The sequence below is a fragment of the Numida meleagris genome, chromosome 12 (assembly GCF_002078875.1).
Source record: "Numida meleagris isolate 19003 breed g44 Domestic line chromosome 12, NumMel1.0, whole genome shotgun sequence".
In the NCBI taxonomy this organism is placed as follows: domain Eukaryota; kingdom Metazoa; phylum Chordata; class Aves; order Galliformes; family Numididae; genus Numida; species Numida meleagris.
Genome location: NC_034420.1, coordinates 16122078 through 16141977, shown reverse-complemented (window position 1 = coordinate 16141977; position 19900 = coordinate 16122078). Strand labels below are relative to the sequence as shown.

The 19900-nt window shown below is 52.2% G+C and overlaps 1 protein-coding gene across 3 annotated transcripts in view; it reads left to right on the top strand.

Annotated features, from left to right (window-relative positions):
• FNIP1 (folliculin interacting protein 1) overlaps positions 1 to 12301 on the top strand; it is a 60963-nt gene extending 48662 nt beyond the window's left edge. For all 3 annotated transcript variants that reach the window (XM_021410303.1, XM_021410301.1, XM_021410302.1), the window contains 7 exons: positions 1554 to 1700; positions 3474 to 3643; positions 4951 to 6376; positions 6746 to 6914; positions 7948 to 8145; positions 8542 to 8657; positions 9434 to 12301. In XM_021410303.1, the coding sequence (XP_021265978.1) occupies positions 1554 to 1700; positions 3474 to 3643; positions 4951 to 6376; positions 6746 to 6914; positions 7948 to 8145; positions 8542 to 8657; positions 9434 to 9512 (2305 nt within the window). In that variant the 3' untranslated portion in view covers positions 9513 to 12301. The remainder of the gene's footprint in view (positions 1 to 1553; positions 1701 to 3473; positions 3644 to 4950; positions 6377 to 6745; positions 6915 to 7947; positions 8146 to 8541; positions 8658 to 9433) is intronic.

Below are 19900 nucleotides of genomic sequence, written 5' to 3'. Positions count from 1 at the left end.
CAGCTGTGTCTGAGGGGTTTTGATCCTTGGTTTGGGCTTTGAAACTCGTCCAGCTTTGAAATTCCCAGACTTGGGATCTCCCCCTTTATTTGGGCCTCCTTCACCTCCACTCCGGTCAATGGGCTGTGAGCACAAAGCTGCCTCCCCGTGACCCCAGCCCCCTGCCATGGCACTGCCCAGCAGAGCAGCCTGCACTGGGAACGGGGAGCAGCGCCCGGCTGGGCCGGGCCAGGGCTGCTGTGAGCGTCTGTGAGCGATCTGCCCCTGCACAAAGTCACTCTCCTTTTGTTCTAAGCTCCCCTCAAGAACGGGAAGGCTGCAGTGAGGTCTTGCTGAGCCTTCCCTTCTCCAGACCCAGCACCCCCAGCTCTCAGCCTGTCCCCATAGGAAAGCTGCTCCAACCTCTGGGCACCCTCGTGGCCCTCCTCTGGGCACGGCTCCGTGTCCTTTTGCTGGGGGCCCCAGGCCTGGATGCAGTGCTCCAGATGGGGCCTGTGAAAAAGAAGGCAAAAGAAGGCAGAGAACCCCGCCAGCCTCCCACCCTCACCCCTGCTGCTCCCTCCCTGCAGCCACGCACCGCGGTCCCGGTGCCAGCTCTGCTGCGCAGTTTCACTTTAAATGTGAAACCACTGAAAATTTGGCAGCTGCAGCTGGAGTGTGCGCCTGCCTGACGTGCTCGGCCGCTGCCGCAGCCCTGGGACTGCTGTGGGGCTCAGGCCATTGCGGGTCTGTATTAACCTGAGGCATTTCTGGGCATTGCTGGGGTAATGTAAACCTTTGTCTCGTGAAACAAAGGCACCGCTTCTGGAAAAAGTGGCACATGAGGTGGGGAGAAACCTGAGCTGATCACTCATGTCCTTGTGGGGTTTGTTTGGTTTTTTTTTAGGTTTAATTTTTTAGTGGGATGGCAGTGTCGGCTCGCAGAGTGCCATCGTGTAGGCATTGCATTTAGAGCAAAACTGGGGGTTGGTTTAGATGAGTTCAGCAGCAATCAGAGGGGTTACGATCTGATGTGCTGCCGCAAAGCCCGAGTTGTGAGGGTACATCTGCTGCCTGTAGGGTCGGGAGGATGCGGGGAGGTGCATAAACCTGGAAGCCGTGGGGCAGCTGATGCTCAAATGCCATACTCCAGTTAAAGCATAACCCGGTCCCTCCTCTGCGAGCACCCGGGGATGCACCACTTGGTGCAGCAAAGAGGGAAAACTCAGGGCACTTTTACAAATCAGGTCCATGTGAATCTGCTCTAGTCACAGATTAACCACGGAGCAGTTAGGAGTTGTGAATGAAATGCAGCGGAAGCAGGGAAATAACCCCAACAAAATCATTCACTGCTCTCCATTCAGAGCAGGGCGCCGCTGGCTCCTGGCAGTGAGGGCTGCTGGGCTCCAGGGAGCTCAGCCACACACACCTGTACCTGCAGGGCTGCTCTGCGGGGGGAGGGCTCCTGCTGGGATAAGGAGCAGCACGGCCCCAGCGCCGCAATAAGTGATGGGAGCGGGGACCTCTGCCCCTCTTGGCTTCGTTTAATGTTCTGATGTTTGCTGGTTTTCCAGAACGACCATTTGCAACCTGTACACCATGCCACGGATCGGGGAGCCCGTCTGGCTGACCATGATGTCGGGGACTCCGGAGAAGAACCAGCTGTGCCACCGCTTCATGAAGGAGTTCACCTTCCTGATGGAAAATGCTGCAAAAAACCAGTATGGTGGATCCGAGTTTTTAAATACCCACGTGTTTTATGCCAGCGTTTGAATCGGTTTTTTAAATCTTCATCGTAATAATAAGTGGGAAAGAATCAAAACGCTACTCGTAAATGCCTTGTTTGAAACCAGAAATGGAATGAGACGGCTTCTCATGCAGTGCTGCTTCCCTGTGGTCCTCTAAATCCTGGTGCAGGCAAAACGTTTGAAACGCATCCCCAGGGAGCGCGTGGTGTGTGCGTGTCTGTGTGCACAGCTCGTGCAGTGCATCCACCTGCCGGGTCAGCTGCCACACGGCGAGCAAGGTTCAGCATCCAGCTCCTGCCGTTCTGTCTGCCCGCAGACCGCTGCAAAGTGCCACTAAGGGAACGCCGTGCCTCGTCACACCCAGCTCCCTGCCCTCCGCACCGAGCCGTGGGTAGTTGTTAAAAACTGAGAAGGAGATGGCTCTTGATAAATCAGGGAGATCTGATGAATTTGCTCTTTAGTCAGAGCTTCATCCCTAGGGCACGAGGAGGGGAGGTGTGTCAAGCACTGGGCTGTGCTGGAAACACATGGAGCCCTCCGGGGCTGGAGCTGGAAGCCCAGCAGTGAGCTCTGTGCTGGTGTGCGGGGGGTGGCACCGCTGCTCCTCCCCGCCCAGGTGTCATTCTGTCACCTTTCCCCCCCCAGCCATGGAGCTCACAGCCAGGATTCGGTTTTGTGCTCTTTCTCCTGTCGGGGTGGAGCTGTAGGGGTTTGTGAGGGGTTCAGTTGTGCTTCCCAAAAATCGGTTCCCACTGCCGTGGAAGCTTTTTCCTGGGATAAAGCCTCTTCCAGTCCCTGTCATTCTGAGTCCTGTGCTTCTTATTTACATTTAAATCATGATTTGTTTGGGCTTGTTTGCTTTATTTTCAGTGTAGTAAGATTTACGCTGATGGAAGCTGGAGGAGAAGCAAGCCCCTTGCAATCTGTTTTTAAGTCTGCTTTCCTCTTTTGGCTCTCTCCGCTCAGGAAACAGGGCTAAATGTAACCCGCAGGGATCCTGCTGGCTGCAAGCTACTCAGGCAGCATTATTTGGGGCTCGGGGAGGTTTGCCTGGTTCCCTCCCCGGGCTGCAGAGCCTCAGCAGAGCCACCAGCTCCATCTGTCGGTGCGCTGCTCCTGGGGAGGGACAGGGAGGGCTCTGGCAGGAGCTGCTCTGCATTGCTGCAGGAAATCCCTGAGCACTTCTCAGAAAGCTTTTCCGCCTTACCTGCTTGCTTAGCTAGCGAAAACCGCTTTGTAAGGACACAGCCTTTGTGGCTGAGCTGCCTTCCTGATTGTTGCTACTAAAGAACTTTCTGTCAGAAGCATTTTTGAAAAGGAGCGGCCATATGTGATTAAACTGCATAACAGCTATAGGAAAGAGCGTGGCACTTAGCTATGGCACAGGTGTGGCAGCGAGTAACATCGCCTTCCTCCTCGCCCATGGTGTCCTTGGAGCAGTCATGTCACAGGGGATGCCGAGGGCTGCCGTGTTCTTGCAGAGAACTAATTCGGGTGGTTTGGGGATGTTTTACAACACGGAGCTTGCAAAATGGGAAGCCTGATAATTGCCAAACGGAAGAGCCGAGGTGCCACAAGTTTAAAATATTTCGTTTCTCTTTAAATGTGCGTTCTAAAAAAGAGCTCTGCACACGTGGGAGGAGAGGACCTAAGGAATGACCTCTGTTGCTCTGTGAGCCACCCACGATCCGTGTAGAGCGTGGAAGTGCTGTCTGCCTGACGTGCTGTTGTACATTTTGCTTTCAGGTTTTTACCAGCTCTACTGACTGCAGTGCTGACTAACCACCTGGCCTGGGTCCCTACGGTCATGCCCAACGGCCAGCCACCTATACGAATCTTCCTGGAGAAGCATTCTTCCCAGAGCGTGGACATGCTGGCCAAAACTCACCCCTACAACCCCTTGTGGGCACAGCTCGGTACGTGGCAAAGGTCTCTAAGCCTTGTAGAGGGGCACAGCTGGTGACATTTACGGATGCGTGTTACTTCCCCCCTCCAAGCTGAAACTGTTTTGGTTTTTTTTTTTTTTCCTACTCAAAACAGAAGTGTGTATTTCAGGCTCAGAGATATTTACTGTATTTTTTTTTTTTATGTGCTGTAATTTCTTAAGGCAGTATCAATTGTAAAATGGCAGCCAAAAGTCATCTGTGACAGATCTCCTGCCCTGGTGATGATGGAGGATTCTGTTCCTTCTCTTGTCCTGTCTCTGTAAAGAAACTCCATTTTGATTTATTTGGGATGCTGCTATCGATAAACTTGATTCTAGAAAAAGCAAATTTAAAAAAAATCCATCTTTTGATGAGAAATGGAGATACGATGAGTGCAACGGGCAAAGGAGTGACACAGTACAGGAAATCATGACTTGGCAAAGCCCTGGGTAAGGTCTCAAAGCCGAGCTGATTGAGTTGTGTTGTCTTTAATTGCTGAGAAGGTGATCTTCTTGCTCTCTGGTCAGGTTGTCCTGCTCCGCACGCAAACTTCCACTTGGTTGGGGAAGGGAAGGTTTTGTGAGGTTGGCCTCTTGCAGCACAGGCAGGGATGGCCAGGTTCTTGGCGAGGAAGCTGATGGCAGAGCTGGTGGCACACAAGGGATCCACTGTTGTTACACTGGCCTTCAGCACCTCTCACATCCCGTGTCCCCCGTCCCTGCACTCAAGCAGTGCCCTCATACCTCCAGAATAATACAGGTGAATCTGGAGCCTGGTCTTCCGAGCTGCCATAACAGCCCATCTGACCCAAAGGGGATCTCAAGGGGAAGGAGGAGAAGGTTGGCTTCAGCTGTGCACCTGCCACTGGCACTTTTTGCCTACATTCTTGGCATAGGTTTGTGTCCCCTTACAGCTTTCTTTTGGTAGGTAAAAGTTCAGCCCAGTTTCCAGACTATCCAGGGTAATTCAGAGCAGATGCCTCCTCTCTCCCATGACTATATAAGGAACCTGGGAGACCAGCATCCAGAGCTCGGGACTGAAGTGAGGTGGTGCAAATACTCCCTAATATGTGAGATCAGATGTCCCCCTACCAGCGTGTCATCTTACTTACGATGCCAACAGCTTCATTAGAAATTTCTGTATTCAAAATAGAATAACAGCACATCTGTCCTCACTCTTCTACGTCAGTACTTGTCTGTTGTGGGCTTTGCCTTTGAAAGATGGCCACAACAGCTGTCTGTTAGAAGAAGAGTTTATTTTAAAGATGCAACGTAATTGTCTTTTATTTCCTGTTCCAGGTGACTTGTATGGGGCTATTGGATCACCTGTGAGATTGGCAAAAACAGTTGTGGTTGGCAAAAGGCACGATCTGGTACAGAGGCTGCTTTATTTCCTCACTTACTTCATCAGATGCTCGGAACTTCAGGAGACACATCTGCTAGAAAATGGGGAAGATGAAGCCATAGTCATGCCTGGAACTGTCATAACGACCACGCTGGAGAAAGGAGAAGTAGAAGAATCGGAGTATGTGCTTGTCACAATGCACAAGAACAGGGGTAACTTGCTACCAAAGGAGTCTGAGGAAATGAGAACTCCCAACTGCAGCTGTAAAAACTGCAAATGCCCGATTTCTCTTGCACAAAACATAGAAGGTGTTTCACAGCAAGAGAGAGAAGACGCGCAAAACACTCCAAAGGTGGAGCTGGAAACTTCTTCAGATGAGAGCAGAACTATTGTTCCTGACGATGGTCAGGAAGATGCTGCTGACGGTCATCAACCAAGAGCCTGCCAGGACAGTAAAGCGGACAGCGTGGTGTGCACGGGGTCATCTTCACCAGAAAAACGTGCGCTGGCAGAATCTGGTTTAGAAGCACCAGCAAATGGATGGAGGAATGAAGACGTGCTGGAACCGGGCAGCCCGGCGATCGCTGCAACGAGGTCGCCCGGCATAGCCGTGGAAAAGAAGCCTCCAGACAAGCTCTTCTGCGACGCGTTTCCTTGCAGTGCTGCCGAAGCTCAGACAAAGGTGACTTTCCTCATCGGAGACTCCATGTCACCTGATTCAGACATCGAACTCAGAAGCCAGGCAGTCGTGGAACAAATTGCCAGGCACCACAGCCCGCCGGCAGCGGAGGAAGGAGTGTCTGCTGATCAGAACTGTGAAGCTAAACAAACTGTTGAGGACCAAAATAGAGACTGTGGGACAGCTGAACCCTTTCCTCAAGTTGCTGGTGAGCATCAGAGCTGGAATCCAAATGCGTACAGCGCTGAGAGCATGAGTCTGTTTGATGAAAATTTTACTGATGACAGCTCGGTTGAAACCCGGACTATCGACGATGTTCCAGGGCAAGCAGCTGCAGAGCTCCTCGCTCACGGCGGCAGTTTAGAGTTTTCTAAAAAGCTGTGTACAAAGACTGGCAAACCACCTAGCGAATTTTGTAAATTTATGGACTCCGTTCGACAGGAGACCTACAAAAACTGCTTTGCTGAGCAGGACCAAAGAGAGAAAATCTCTATTCGTGTCCCCCATGGGGACAGAGAAAACGCAGAGAAAAAGGTCGCCCCGGGAATTGATTGGGACATTCCAAGAAATGAGAGCTCAGACAGCGCCCTGGGTGACAGTGAAAGTGAGGATACAGGTCACGAGCTAACCAGACCAAGCAGTAACTACTACGGAGGAGAGCAGGAAGACTGGGCAGAAGAATACGAGATTCCTTTTCCTGGGTAAGTACCATGCAGCTGTGACAGAGCCCAGAAAAGATGCAGCCTCTTCTCATGTCACATGTTTGGAGGAATGCAAGCTAACTTGGCGTCGGCGCTTGGAAAAGCGTCTCTGGAGCTCGCTGGTTGTAAAAGAATATGGAGAGATCAGTGATCTGGAAAAAAATATTAATTGTGCATTGTGATCCTGGCTCGTATCCTTTTCTTTCCACAATGGGCTGACTGCAAAAGCTGACTTTAATCTGTTCATTTTTTTAAAGAAAGCGCTTGAATGGAAGGAAGAACGGCTATGGTCAGTGTGAGGCTGCAGCCTCTTGGTAACTGAATTGGGTGTTTTCTGCTGCACATCTCTCTGATGTGCTTTTCTTGCAGGTCAAAACTAGTTGAAGTGAACTCTGTCCAGCCCAGCATTGCCAATTTTGGAAGGTCCTTACTAGGAGGCTACTGTTCGTCGTACGTCCCCGACTTCGTTTTGCAAGGAATAGGAAGCGATGAAAAGCTGAGACACTGCTTGGTGTCGGATCTGTCTCACGCTGTGCAGGTAATTGAGCGATATTTGGTAAATGCATTTGTCACCGTGGGGAAAGGTAAATGTTTTCAAACCCACAGATCTGCAGGAAGCGGAAGCATTTACTGTCACAGCTCTCTTCAGCTTTCACCGGTCTCAGGTCCTATCGTTTTTTTTCTCCTCTCTCAATTAAACGTCGTTATCTCCCTGCAGATCTGGAGCCCCCAAAAAAACTGCGGCTCCTGGGAGCTGCGTGCCCCTGGGAAGATGGGGCTGTGAGAACCCAGCCTTGCAGACGCTGCAGCTGGTTGCGCGCCCGCAGGGTGCAGCGATGCAGAACGAGACGGAGCTCGGGTCGCTGCGCATCCCTTCTCCGCAGAGCCCCTTCCCCACGCGAATGGGGAGCGTGTTATTTCCTCTCCCCCCTTCTCGTGGCCGGGAGATGCGTGGCAGCCAGCCGTCACCGCAACGCGTGCTGAGCCCTGCGAGCCTCCCTGCGTGCTGCGAGCCGTGCCGTTGTCCCGCAGCCCCCGCCCTAAGGAGCAGCTCTTGGGAAGGAGGCGGCTCCCGGCAGCTCCGCCTGAAATCCGCGCTGGGCTTCCCAATGCGCCCTTAGAAACCGCGGCTGCAGGGAGGAGCCCAGCGCTGGGTGCTCGCTCCCTCTGCTGGCCCTGCCCTGGAAGCACACGGGCAACACCGGGTGATCGAAAGCCGGGGGGGGGTTGCTGGTGCTTCCCGTTTTAAAGTATGCTTTAAGTAAGCGTTCGTTTTGACCTGTACTCGCGATTCGGAGCTCTTTGTATCAAATATCAACAGGTGAAGTTGTCAGCTGGTGCCACGCTTGAAACCTGGGAGGAAATGTTTAATAATGGCTGTCCTAAGGCTGCTGGCTTACACCGACACTCTGCTTTTAGCAGATGGAAAGCGATTCTGAGCACGTGCTGCCTCTCGGAGGAGGGGGGGGCTGGGCTGGGCTGCTCCCCCCGCTGCCAGCTCGCCGTGCTTTGTGGCAGGGCCGTCCCTGCGCGCCGTGCTCAGAGTTCTGCGGTTCGTTTTCTGTTTGCAGCATCCTGTTCTGGATGAACCGATCGCAGAAGCTGTCTGCATTATTGCAGACACAGACAAATGGACGGTGCAGGTGGCCAGTAGCCAGAGACGGATGATTGATAACAAGCTGGGAAAAGAAGTGCTGGTCTCCAGCCTCGTCTCGAACCTGCTCCATTCCACCCTTCAGCTTTACAAGCACAATTTATCTCCAAACTTTGTGAGTACGAATGAACATCGAGGGGGCAATGATTTTAAAACATCCTTTTACTTCAGAGGTTAAAGGTGCCGTAAGCTCCTGCCTAGTTTACTTGTCCGTGGTCACAGTTTTGCTCAGCAGTGTGTCTCCCAATGCAGCAGTTCCAGATGTCCATTTAAACACTGCTCTGCAACCAATACAGCTGCCACATTAATTCCGATTTAAAATGCATCAGAAACATCTACTCAAAAGCAGGAGCCTTGCTGGTAAATCGAAATTTGCCAGTATCTTACTAATTACTGGTGTAGGCATGGCATGAGAACAGTTCAGCTGTGCTGTTCTGCTTTAGACTGGTTTAGTATGGGTTGGCTGCAGCGCCGTGCTGTCCCTCATACGATGTCTCTTGTTGCTTTCTAGTGTGTCATGCACCTGGAGGATCGGCTGCAGGAGCTGTATTTCAAAAGCAAGATGCTGTCTGAATATCTCAAGGGCCAGATGAGAGTTCACGTCAAGGAGCTGGGCGTTGTGCTGGGGTACGGTCACCGTCTGCCTTGGGGCAGTGGCTCAAATCAGCCACGGCTGCAGGCTTCTCCTTGGCCGCTGCTTGCCCCCCCAGCGGGCTCAGCACTGCACAGCTTGTCCTGCCTTAGTTGGTCCAGCATCACCACGCGATGTGGGCACCTGAGCCCTCCAGGTTGACTTCCCCCACGGGCAGCAGACGCCCTCGGTGTCACAGAGGGCACGTTGTGCCTCTCCGTGCGTGGGACACAGCCGGGCAGCTGTGTACGGGGTGCTGACAGGAAGGCTCTGATGTCTGTGCACAGGGCACAGGGTGAGCAGGAAGGCACACGGAGCGCGTGTGGAGCTGGGGCAGGGAGCGGCTGTGCCACGGCCCCCTGCTAGCTGCAGACATGGCCGAGTCCAGTGCTCTGCTCCTGTGCCTGGCTCCCCAGCTGCTCTCGGAGGTTAGGAGAAGATCTGCTGTTTTCCCCCTCTATCTGTGGTCTCCCAGTTTGCTGCCCCTGTGCGCGGTGTTGGCGGTGCGGAGCTGTCGCAGGCAGCCTGAGCAGGCACGGCTGGGGGTTGCTGACAGCAGGCTGGGGGCTGCGGTTTGTAACCCAGCTGGCAGAGCTGCGTTAGGAGAGAAGCGTCACTGCCTTCCGTGTCACTTGAGCAACGTCCTGCAGCTCCGAGCTGCACACGCTCGCAGCCCAAGTACAAACACTGCGCCTTGAGCGGGCGCTGCAGTTACTAAGGCACGTGTTCAGCCCGGCTCTGGATTAAATGTGACCCTTCTGCTTCCTTTCAGGATCGAATCCAGCGACCTCCCTTTGCTGGCAGCCGTAGCGAGCACTCACTCTCCGTACGTTGCCCAGATACTGCTCTAAAATGCCAGAGAGAGCAAAGACATTTCCTTTTTTTTCCCCTGAAAGCAGAGTGGGAGGCAACTTGTTCTGGCTGCTTTCTCTTTGCAGCAACTGAAACAAACTGCTCACGGAGCCGCATCTCCATGCTGGGTGCACGCTCGGACTGGATGGCCTCGCACGCCTCTTCCAACCTCGGTGATTTATGATTCTGTGACATAGGACTGCGCATCATGCAAACCATTGGAGGCTTTTCCTCTCCCACTTGGTCTCCTATTGATAAAAAAGAAAAAAAAAAAAAAAGGATGAAGGAAGGAAAACAGAAAAATGAGTAAGGCCGAGTTTTCAGCCACAGAAAAGTGCAGTTTTGGCGGAAGCTGAAGATGTGCTTTTTGATCAGTTTCTGCCACGATGGCTCGTAATTTCTCCTGGGGAACCCAAGGAAGAACTGCTTTGAGAAAGATTCGATGCTGTTGCCAATTACAGACTTAAAAAGCGAAGGCAGCAGCTGCCCTCGGGCCGGCTCCCACCCATGGGGTGCTGCTAGGGTCTGCCACGATGTGCAGACAGCTTCTCCTTTTTCATGGAACAGTCGAATTCTGGATGCTTCCCTGAGGAAGAACAAGGGGTGGGGGGGTTGTTTTGTTTTGTAAGAAGCTCTTGAATGGCACTCAGCTCCAACATTTATTTATGGTCTTTCTCCTGGGGAGAGGAAATGGGGGACGGGGACGGGGGGGGGTAGGAAAGGGCCACCAGGCACCTGGGGGGGGGAATTCTCTCTTGACTGGATGTCGTAACCAGTATTAAATGTTTATAATGTTTAAATGTTGCTTTATATGAAGTAACGCTTTTTTTTTTTGACAACATAATCAAAATGTTAAAAAAAAAAAGAAAAGAAAAGAAAAGAAAAGAAAAGAGAGAGCGTTGGCTGAAGTTTCCCCACAGGGCCCAGAGCACCACGACGATTACCTCTGACTTTTGTATGGTCTATAATGGTCTGTAATGTCCTTGCAACTCCGATTCTTTTTCCAGCAGTCAGTCAGCAATTGAAATCATGAGCTGGGAGTCACTGTACCAAAGCATTGGGGAGAAAGCGAACAGACTATTACCTTAATTGCTCAGGTAACTAATTGATATATTTTTTAAAACCGTTCTACAAAAAAATGAACGTCGATTACACCACGGTATAGAAATACCAAAACCATTTTTGGACGGAGTAAACCCTCGATGCAGATGGCTCTAATCCCTTTTCTACTCACTTGTGTAATTACCAGCAGGAAATGTTGTTTATTTTATTCTCAGCATTTCTCCTTGACTCAGCCATCACTGTTTTGTCATTGTATATACAATAGCTGTAAGAATAGCTGATGGAACCAGTCTGGTGTAAGTAATGTAAATATACAGTGGTAGGTGGATTATGTTTTCAAAGGCTCTACTACCTCAGTTTAACTGGACACTTCATTATAGACTTTTCTTTGCTTATTTGTCCTAGCAGCCAATTAACGTCGCTGATTTTAGGTTCTGTTTTCACTGATTGCAGTCAGTGTGTTGGGATTCATGGATTACTCACAGAAGTAGGAGGTATGTGTTCGCTCGGTCACTAAGCTGCATAAACAGTTCTATAAATATGTCATTCTCTGATGATATTTTCAATAGCATAGCACGCCTTCTATTGTTGTTTGCGGAGTTATTTTAAATACAGTCTATTATAAACTTGAAAACAATAGGAGAGATCCTTGCCCCACTGCTGTCAATGACAAAACTCTCCTTCCTTCCTCTGCCGGGGCCAGGCTTCCCCCAGGGTGTTTCTCAGTAACGTTTCAGACCTGCAGCTGCAGGCTGCGTTCCAGGGCAGAGCCGCGTGGGCATCCCCCGAGTTTCTGCGTAGGACTGAGCCTACATGAGTACGTAACCCCACCTTGAATCCAGGCAGTGTCACTTGAAACTCCTTTGTATATAAAATCCAGTGCTGACTGCCGCAGGGAAGAAGCTCGTGTTTGCTGTGTGATCCAAGGATGCGTTGCTCCCCTGTCCTGTAAACGTCCTCTCTTCACCGCACAACTGAATTACGTCCGGCTTCTGCATCGAGCACAGCGTGCTGGGGCCCGCTTGTGGAAACGCATTTGCAGTGCAGTGTCAGGATGGAGCCCAGGAGCTGAGCTTTGGCCCTGTGCTCTGACTCAGGACGCGGCCCCAGCGCAGCGAGGTGGGGGCACCGAGATCCCGGCCCCCCCAGGGACGTGCTGACGGTGCAGCGCGTGTTCTGCTCTTACCCAGCACCAGAACTGTGGGCTTGGAGCCCGGGTACGAGCGCAGCGCGGTACGTCCACGTGCAACAGTGCAAAAAGGGAACTGCACAGGACTGGAGCACTGGAACTTAAAGTGATACCACAACTGTTCTATGTGAATAGAAGACTAATGCGTTTGGTTTCTGTTTTCCACTACTCCCCATCTCCATTAACATGTCTTAATTTTCTGGCTGAAAACTACGTGTTCTAGGCGCGCGGATTAGCACGTTTGTTTGTGCTGCAGTTGGCAAACACGGGGCTGCTAAGAACAAAAAATATTTAAAAGAAAGGATTTTACCCCTCGCCTATGTTTTCTCTGTTAGTTCTTATAGATGTTTTATGACAATTTTTTTTTTGCTTTCTCTAAATTATTTAGATGGTGGTACTTGTAAAATGCTGGGTAAAATGTACATACTTGTTATCTCTTCTGTTTTTGTATATATTTCTCAAGATGTGCACTTGTATTATAATAACCATTCCCAATTTTAGGGGAAATTTGTGCAATAAAAACAGTATGTCAATTTACATCCGGGATGGGGCGTCTCTTCTTTGTGCCTGCTGTAAGGGAGCGCCTCTTGCAGCAAAACCCCAAACTTCCCACGTTTGGCATCCGTCCCCTGCTGCAGCCCCCCCTGTGCTGGCCCTGGGCTGGGTGCCCGGTTTGGGTCTCTCCAGGAGCAGGGACGTGCGGCCGCACCGGGGCGGTGCAGCACTGCGTGTGTGCGGGGTTTGGCACGGGGCTCTGCTCGCAGTAAGCTCAGCCACAGAACCGCTGCAGCATCCAGAAAACGCCGGCGTCGGTGCCCAGAAGGGATCCCCTTTTTGGATCTCCCGCTAGACGGGATGCCGTACTTGCTAGCCAGTGTTTCCTATGGATTATTTCTCCTTTTCTGTGTCTTCCTGCGCCCACAGCCGGAGCAGCGCCCGTGTTTGTGTCCCGCAGCGCGCACATTCCGTTCCAGCCGTCCCTGATTCTTTTCATATGCTGCAGTAACAGCTACAGCCTTTGTACACCAACTGTGTGTTCTCCCTGTCTTGGCTGTGTACAACAAAACCATCTTTGCTGTTGCTGCAGGCGACGCTAAATATATCAGCGCTCGGATTTTTGGGAAGTCGCTGGAGCTCGCCGGAGATGGCGCAGTGCTGGAACCGGTGCTTTTTGGCTTTGACGAAGAACCCCAAGTTCAAATCCTGGTGAGATGGCCGCAGTTTTTACATCAGAACCTGATTCCCCAGCTCTGAGCTCACGCGGAAGCTGAGCCCCATCAAATGAGCCGCTGCTCTGCTCCAGGAAGGGCAGCAGCACTCAGGCTGCTCGGCTGCGCTCTTGCACGGTTCCTGAGGAAGTTTGAATGGGAAAACTTTCTTTTACTGGGTGCATTTCCTGCAGGTTTGCCTGCACTGTGCAGCCCTCGTGGGTCTCCCCTGGTCCTCGGCTCCCTCGCGGTCCCCGCTGGGAGGCCTGGTAGCACAGCAGCACGTCGTTCCCTCTCTTCATTTATTTTTATTACCAGAAATATTTGCGCAGCGGCAGGGATGAGTTTCTCAGGCTCCGTGCGTCCCAGCTGCTTGTTCCCAGCGGGGCCTGCAGACATCTGTGTCCCCACTGGGGCACGGGGAGCTCTGAGTGCAGCACAGGAGATGAGCAGACCCATTTCCTTGCCGTGCTTTGTCTCTGCCCCATCTCCAGCTCTCTGGCTCTCGTTGCTGCTCCTTTCCCTAAGGACCCACAGCCCAGCTCCCATCCCGACGGCTTTTTCTGGATGCGTGTCCTCCGCAATGAGGCTGCAGCCCACCAGAAATCCCCCACTTTCAGGGCATTGGTGGTGGGAGGGACACCTGCCTCACCCCCTCTTGTTCCCATGACCAAACGAGCACCTCCTGTGCACTGTGACATGCTGCAGAGGTGCAGCCAGGAGCTGTGGGAGGGGGCACCCGGGGGCTGCTTTATTTCCTGCCAGGGACCCTTCACTTTGGGGAATTTAGGTTGATCTGGAAAGAATACATGCAGCAATACTTCCATAATTACTGCAAAATTACAGCGACGGGCAATTACGTTCTTCAATAGCTTAGTGAGTGTGCTGAATCCGAAGAAAGTCAGCTCGGAATTTTCAAGGAGTGGATTTATTAATAGCAGCTGTAAGTAGAAATCGCGTCTAAATTTTGATCACCACTAAGAGAGCAGAAGGAAGGAGGGCTGCTGTTCGCAGGCGTTACAAAGCGACTGACACAACCGGAGGGAGACGTTCGCAGCGAACGGGATAATTACAGCTGTGCTGCCATAATTAATGCTCGCGCACTCTGCTCCTCAGCCCTGTTTTCCTCGAGCAGTTGAAGGGAAGCTCTCTGTGCTGTTCTGACGCTGGTTTAGGCTGCAAAAGCCATCAGCCCGCGAGGAAATTTATTCTTGAAACTGCAGCTTAAATCTGTGAACCATTTAAATTACAGGTTAGCAAACCCCAGGCCCTTCCATGTGGCAGACACAGATCGTTAAGAACTTCAGAATCACCGCTTGGAGCGATGCAGCACTAAAATGAAGGACCCCACCAGCAGCGGGCAGAGCCCACCCTCACTCAGCTCATCTCCAGCCGTGAGCTCAGAGACCACGGCGGGGAACAGTCCTCAACCTCAGCAACACCTCTGGGCTCTTCCCCAGGAGCTGCTGGCCCAGGGGGAGCACCGTGCTGCAAAGGCCCTTCTGCCTGGGATAAGGACAGCAGCAAAACCCCACTGCTGAAATGCAGAGTGGGCGACTGTGAGAAGGACCTGCCCGTGGCCAATACGAGGAACACGTCGGTGACCAAGCAGCCAGAGGATGCCGTGTGCAGAGCTGTGCTGGTGACAACGAATCCCTCCTGCCTCACCGCCAGCGCTCCTTTCCCACCTGATGGAGTCTTTCCCAGTTTTTCAATTCACAGCACTGTGCGGGAAGCAGAGCACCACATCAAGCACGGGATGGAACTCTGCGGGAGGGGAGGATGGGAGAACACCCCCCATCCCGGGAGGAGGAGCCCTCTGCAGCTCTGCTGGGAGTTAAAGAGCGGGGTTCTGCCTGCAGAAGGCACTCTGTTCCGCTCACCGCTGGCACCACGTGAGCGCGCTGCTCACTTCTGTGCTGAGAGGCAAAAGACGACCCGCAGAGAATGGAACTTTGTGGACTCCGCAGCCTGGGATGGCCCCGAGCTGCCCCGTGCCCGTCTGGCTGCGCCTGCAGGGGGACCACGCATCTGTGAGCTCTGCGGGGCCATTGAGCGCCAGGGAACAGATTGCAGGGAGCAGGGCTGGCTGTCGGCGTGCAGAGCAATGATAAGAGCAGCTGCTGAGAACGAATGGGGACACAAATAATCGGCGCGGAGGAGCTGTGAGCTCCCGGTGTTCCACTTATGTCAGTGGGAGCTGCTTTGAGTGCTCTGCTCATCCCAAAAGCAAGGCCAACAGCATCGAAATGTGACCACAACCGGAGGACGAGCGAGGGAATCTTGGCCTACATAGCTTTGCAATGAGTTCACGGCACATTCCTGGCTCCCCGGCCCGCTCCGAGCCTCCGGAGCTGCGCACCACTTCTGTGCAATCAAATTACAGCTTCTGCACAGCCACAAACACGGCCGCGTGCCTCCCACAGGACGTGGCACGGTGCTCCCCGCCCCGCACACGGCAGTGGCACTGATTCCAGCAGCAGGGACGCAGCGAGCAGCCCGGCTCTGTGCGCTGTGTGCCACCAGCCCTGCAGCACCTCATCCATCTCCAGCATGGAGTTATGCAAGGCTCTGGCTCTGCGCCTCTGCAAACACCCGCGTGGTAGAACATCGCAAACGCGCTGCATGTTCTCCCTGGGTCACAACAGTCGCAGTCACAAGCGGACAGTGTTTGCGAAACCATCTTGGGAGTTAGGAATGTACAACTTGAAGCAGAACCCGAAATGAATTGAGATGATATTTCATTAATTAATGAATTAGTGAGCATTTTCTGCACGGAAGGTGGGCTCCTGCTTCCCGATCTGTGCTGCCCATCCCCTCGCCCACCTGCCATTTTCTCATGGCTTCCCACAAATGAGGAATACCCTTCAGCTGAGGCTTTAACAGGACGGTAACAGCAAAGGAAACGCAAATACAGAGCCCCTCCAGATCGCTTCCTGCAGGGACAGGTTCTCCCCTCCCAGCCTTTCATTTTTGCACCCCAGAGCCCAGACATCTGCAGACTGTTGCTGGATACCTCCAGTATCCAGACGGGCCCATATGCGCTTTCAGCTTGTGCCAGCAGAGTGCCGGGGCTGGAATCAAACATTTCCAGGTTTTGTGTGGAAAGAGTAAAATGGCAGAAGAAAGAAAAAAAAAAAAAAACCTGTTTCAGACAGAAAAGAGCAGAGCTGCTACGCTGTGGTGTGTGTATGCTTCTGGCTCCGAGCACATCCTTCCCTTTAGATGGTATTCAGAACGATTTTGGATGTTTTTGTCAGTTCTTGTTCTGTTTTGTCAGACACCTCTGCTGACGCAGTGTGCTGCGGGGAGGGCTGGAGGACGAGAGCAGGAGGGATGTGCAGTGGGAATGGGAAAGCGAGCAGTGAATGGTAAAGCACTGTGTGTCCCGCATTTAAAAGTCCTTGGGCTTCCCTGGTTGATTAAGGCTGGAAGATCAGGGTTTGTGATGGTGAACTCTGGACGGGGTGTGCGAATGGCCCTATGGTCTCACCCTGCAGGGAAAATGTGTACGTGAAAAGGAGGAGAGATGGAGTTTTAGCTTTAAAACTTGTATTATAACAGAACAAAACATGAAGTTAAAGATCTCGTATTTATAATGCTCCATTTGTACATTTTACCATCGCCCCGGCACTGAAACTCCAGGAATATGCACAGTGGGGCAAAAATGTAGTTCCCTACAAAGGTGCACTTGCACAAAGCTACAAACTATAGCTCTGCATCCTCCACTTCACACACTGGTACTGAGCTGCCACAAACACGCTCCAGCCAGGAAGCTCCTGTCACAACAGGCACGTACCAGGGCAGCCTGAAGAGCTTCTTCCCACCGGGGGATCCCAGAGCGTTTGGTTTTCCTCTCCTTGGGCACACAGTTAGTTTGTGTGCCTTCCTCGTGGGGCGCTGAACGCAGCTTAACCAGGAGTCATTGCCAGTGCTGTGAATGAACCTCTGAAGGAAGTTTTCATCAGTGCTAAGAAATCAAAAACAATAGCCCAAGAGTTATAGTGGAGAGCGAGGAAGGAAATGGCCAAACTGTAATAAAACTCATGGGAACAAGAAAATTATAGAATACATAAAAATACACAAAAAAATATATCTTGGTGTATAACGATTGCGTATTTTTCCCACTGGGAGGGGTGAGGAAACTGAATTTTGCCCTGAAGAATGTGGGATGTGTGCAGGAGGGTGAAAGGCGTGAGGTGAAAAGCCATCCTGGGAGTGTCCGTGCAGCAAACAACAGAGGGGACATGCCAGGATGGGCCGTGTGCCCCATAGTTCAGCTGATCTTTCCCAATTCAGATGTTTGAAGCAGGAACATTTAACCTCCTGAGACTGCAATTTGTCTGCACAAATAGCAACACACCTCTGATTCGTAACCGTAAGGCTGCAGATATTCTTATTTTTCACAAGATAATACGATAAGTGGTAATGCTTTATTAGGATAGAGTGATACAACCCAGACCGAAGGGAAGCAGATTTTAGATTTTCCCTTCCACGCAGACAATAGGCATCCTGCTTGACCACATCCTTTAATCCCAGCCCTGGAATTACTCACTTGTGAAAGCTTCTTAATTGTATTTAAATACATAGGCTTTGCCATGTGGAGACGTAAGCTGTAATGCCAGTCAGCAGCTAGGATCATGACACTCATTTCCATTGTTCTCCAGGTATTTGGGAAAATAAACCTGACAGCTCAAATAGCCTCTGGAATAATTGCAGCTATTACAGCCATTACCTACCCAAATTCAGGTATTTTTGGAGTGGGGAAAGCCTCATTTTGCGGGCCAGTTGAGCCTAGCAATTAAATTGGAATAGAAGCTTTTGTTCCTGCTTGGTACCTCTATGTACGTTACTGCTCGATGTGTGTCTGTTGGCTGAGGTACAAAAACGAAAAGAATTCCGTGCAAAAGTGAATGGAATTCTTAGGCCCTTCATGTTATTCCCAGGTGGAGTGCCCATTTCTGCATTATTTGGACCGCAGGAGTGCCAGACAGCACGGATAGGTGGCAGAGTTAGGGGCCTTCTGGAAGGCAGGATTAAGTTTTAAAATATCACAGATCCATGAGAACCTCCACAGCGTGGATTCTAGTTACACTTTTTGTTCTGTCTTCCACTAAGGTTTTTCCCAGTCACCGGCATGCAGGGAATACTGATAGATCTTTTACGTGATACCCAACTAAGTGAGCTGATAAAGAAAAATCACTCGATTTGCTCTTCCATCCCTGGCTTAAAAAAGAGAAAGCAGGAAGTGAAAAACAAGAAAAATAATCTCTTAATAAAGAATACTTCACGTTCCAGTTCTTTTCCACTCACTTCTCCCCCATGTGGGTTTCTGGCAGGGATTTAGGAAGATTCCCACACTACTGGAAGCAATATTTATGTATTGAAGTTGAAAAAGGATAACGTGTTCTGCCAGATGGCTTGTACAACCTTCTGACCTCCGGGACAAAAATAGCGACGGTATTTGGAAATGTTAATTTTATTACTGCAGGTCAAAATTAAGTAGAAAACCATCATCTTGATAGACATTATGGGAGTGAAGACCTGTCCATACCTACGTGTCATTTTAGAGCATCTTACATTGTCCCTGCTGGGAGCAGCGTATCGACTTCGTGATGTTATCGATACTGGCTCTGAAGTTCAGGGCCATCCGTTCTACTGTTGCTGTGCCTGCACTGCTCGGCACAGAGCCCAAAAGGTCCGCAGTTAAGGAAACGACAAATTTCCTCAAGTTTTTCTTTGAAGGAAACTAGAAACACTCTAAATCAGCTTGGAATGGCCACGTAAGTCCTTCAATACAACAACTGTGCCCTAAAGGGCAAACAAAGAGAGAACGGGCAGAAATACCGGAGAAAGGGAAGAAACAAGAACACTTTTGTTCATTAGGAAGGAAACAGAAAAAACCAGGACAGCACAGGATGACCAGAAGCCGTGTGCCGCGTGGGCTGGTCTCGTGGCTCCGCATGGGGTGACTGCGGGCAGAAGCAGACTGGGCACGGCCTGGGCTTCTGGGGCCCTGACCACGCTGCCCTGTGGGGCTGAGTGACCCCGCCACGCCCTGAGGCAGTGCCACGCTGAGGGAGAAGCCTGCTGCCCGGCCGAGGCCTCAGCTGAGGCCTTGGAGCCTGGAGCCGTGGGCTGTTTGAAGCTTGAGAATCACGATATTAAGTTTTATAAACTGCGCTTGTGAGAACAAACTGTGAGGCGGGAGCACAGGAGGAGCCGTGAAGAAACTCCGTGCTGGTGTGCAAACAGCATCCCTGCCTCCAAGGACTCTGTGACTGGGAGAGGTCCGTCCCATCGGATGTCTGTGCCACTCATGCAGAAAAAAGCTATTTTGAGGCGAGGAGCTGTGCACGAGGAGCGACCGCCTGCTGCCCTCGGGGTCTGCGAGGAGGAGGCCGCGGGGTGACGCTTCAGAGCGGCTGAGGGTGCGGGGACACAGCTCCACGCGCAGCATCCCCCCCACCCCACACCGGGCGGAAACCACGTTCCGCGGCGCGCATGCGCCGCGCCCCGCCCAACCCTCGCGAGCCTTCGGCCGCCGCTGCTCCCCGCCCCCAGCCCCAGAGGGGCGGGGCCTCTCTCGGCCCCTCCCCGCCCTTCCGCCCGCCCCTCGGTCTCTGCTGATTTTCTGGTTAAAGAGCCCGCTCTCGCGTTTTACGCTCCGGGCGGGATGTGCGGTAGGCGAGCGGCGCAGGGGAACGGGACGGCGGCAGCGGCCTGAGGGAGCCGAGCTCTGCGCTCAGAGAGCCGAGCGGGCCTCGCTCTGCCCTCGGGGCTCGTCGGAAAAACCGCCGACGCGGCGACGCCAAACTCCCCGCCCGCCCGCGTGGCTTTGCGCGCTGCCAGCCGGCGGGCGGAACCGCTCGGGGCGGAGGGGCGGGCGCAGGGAGTCCCGCTCCGGCCGGTAACTTCCCGCAGCTCG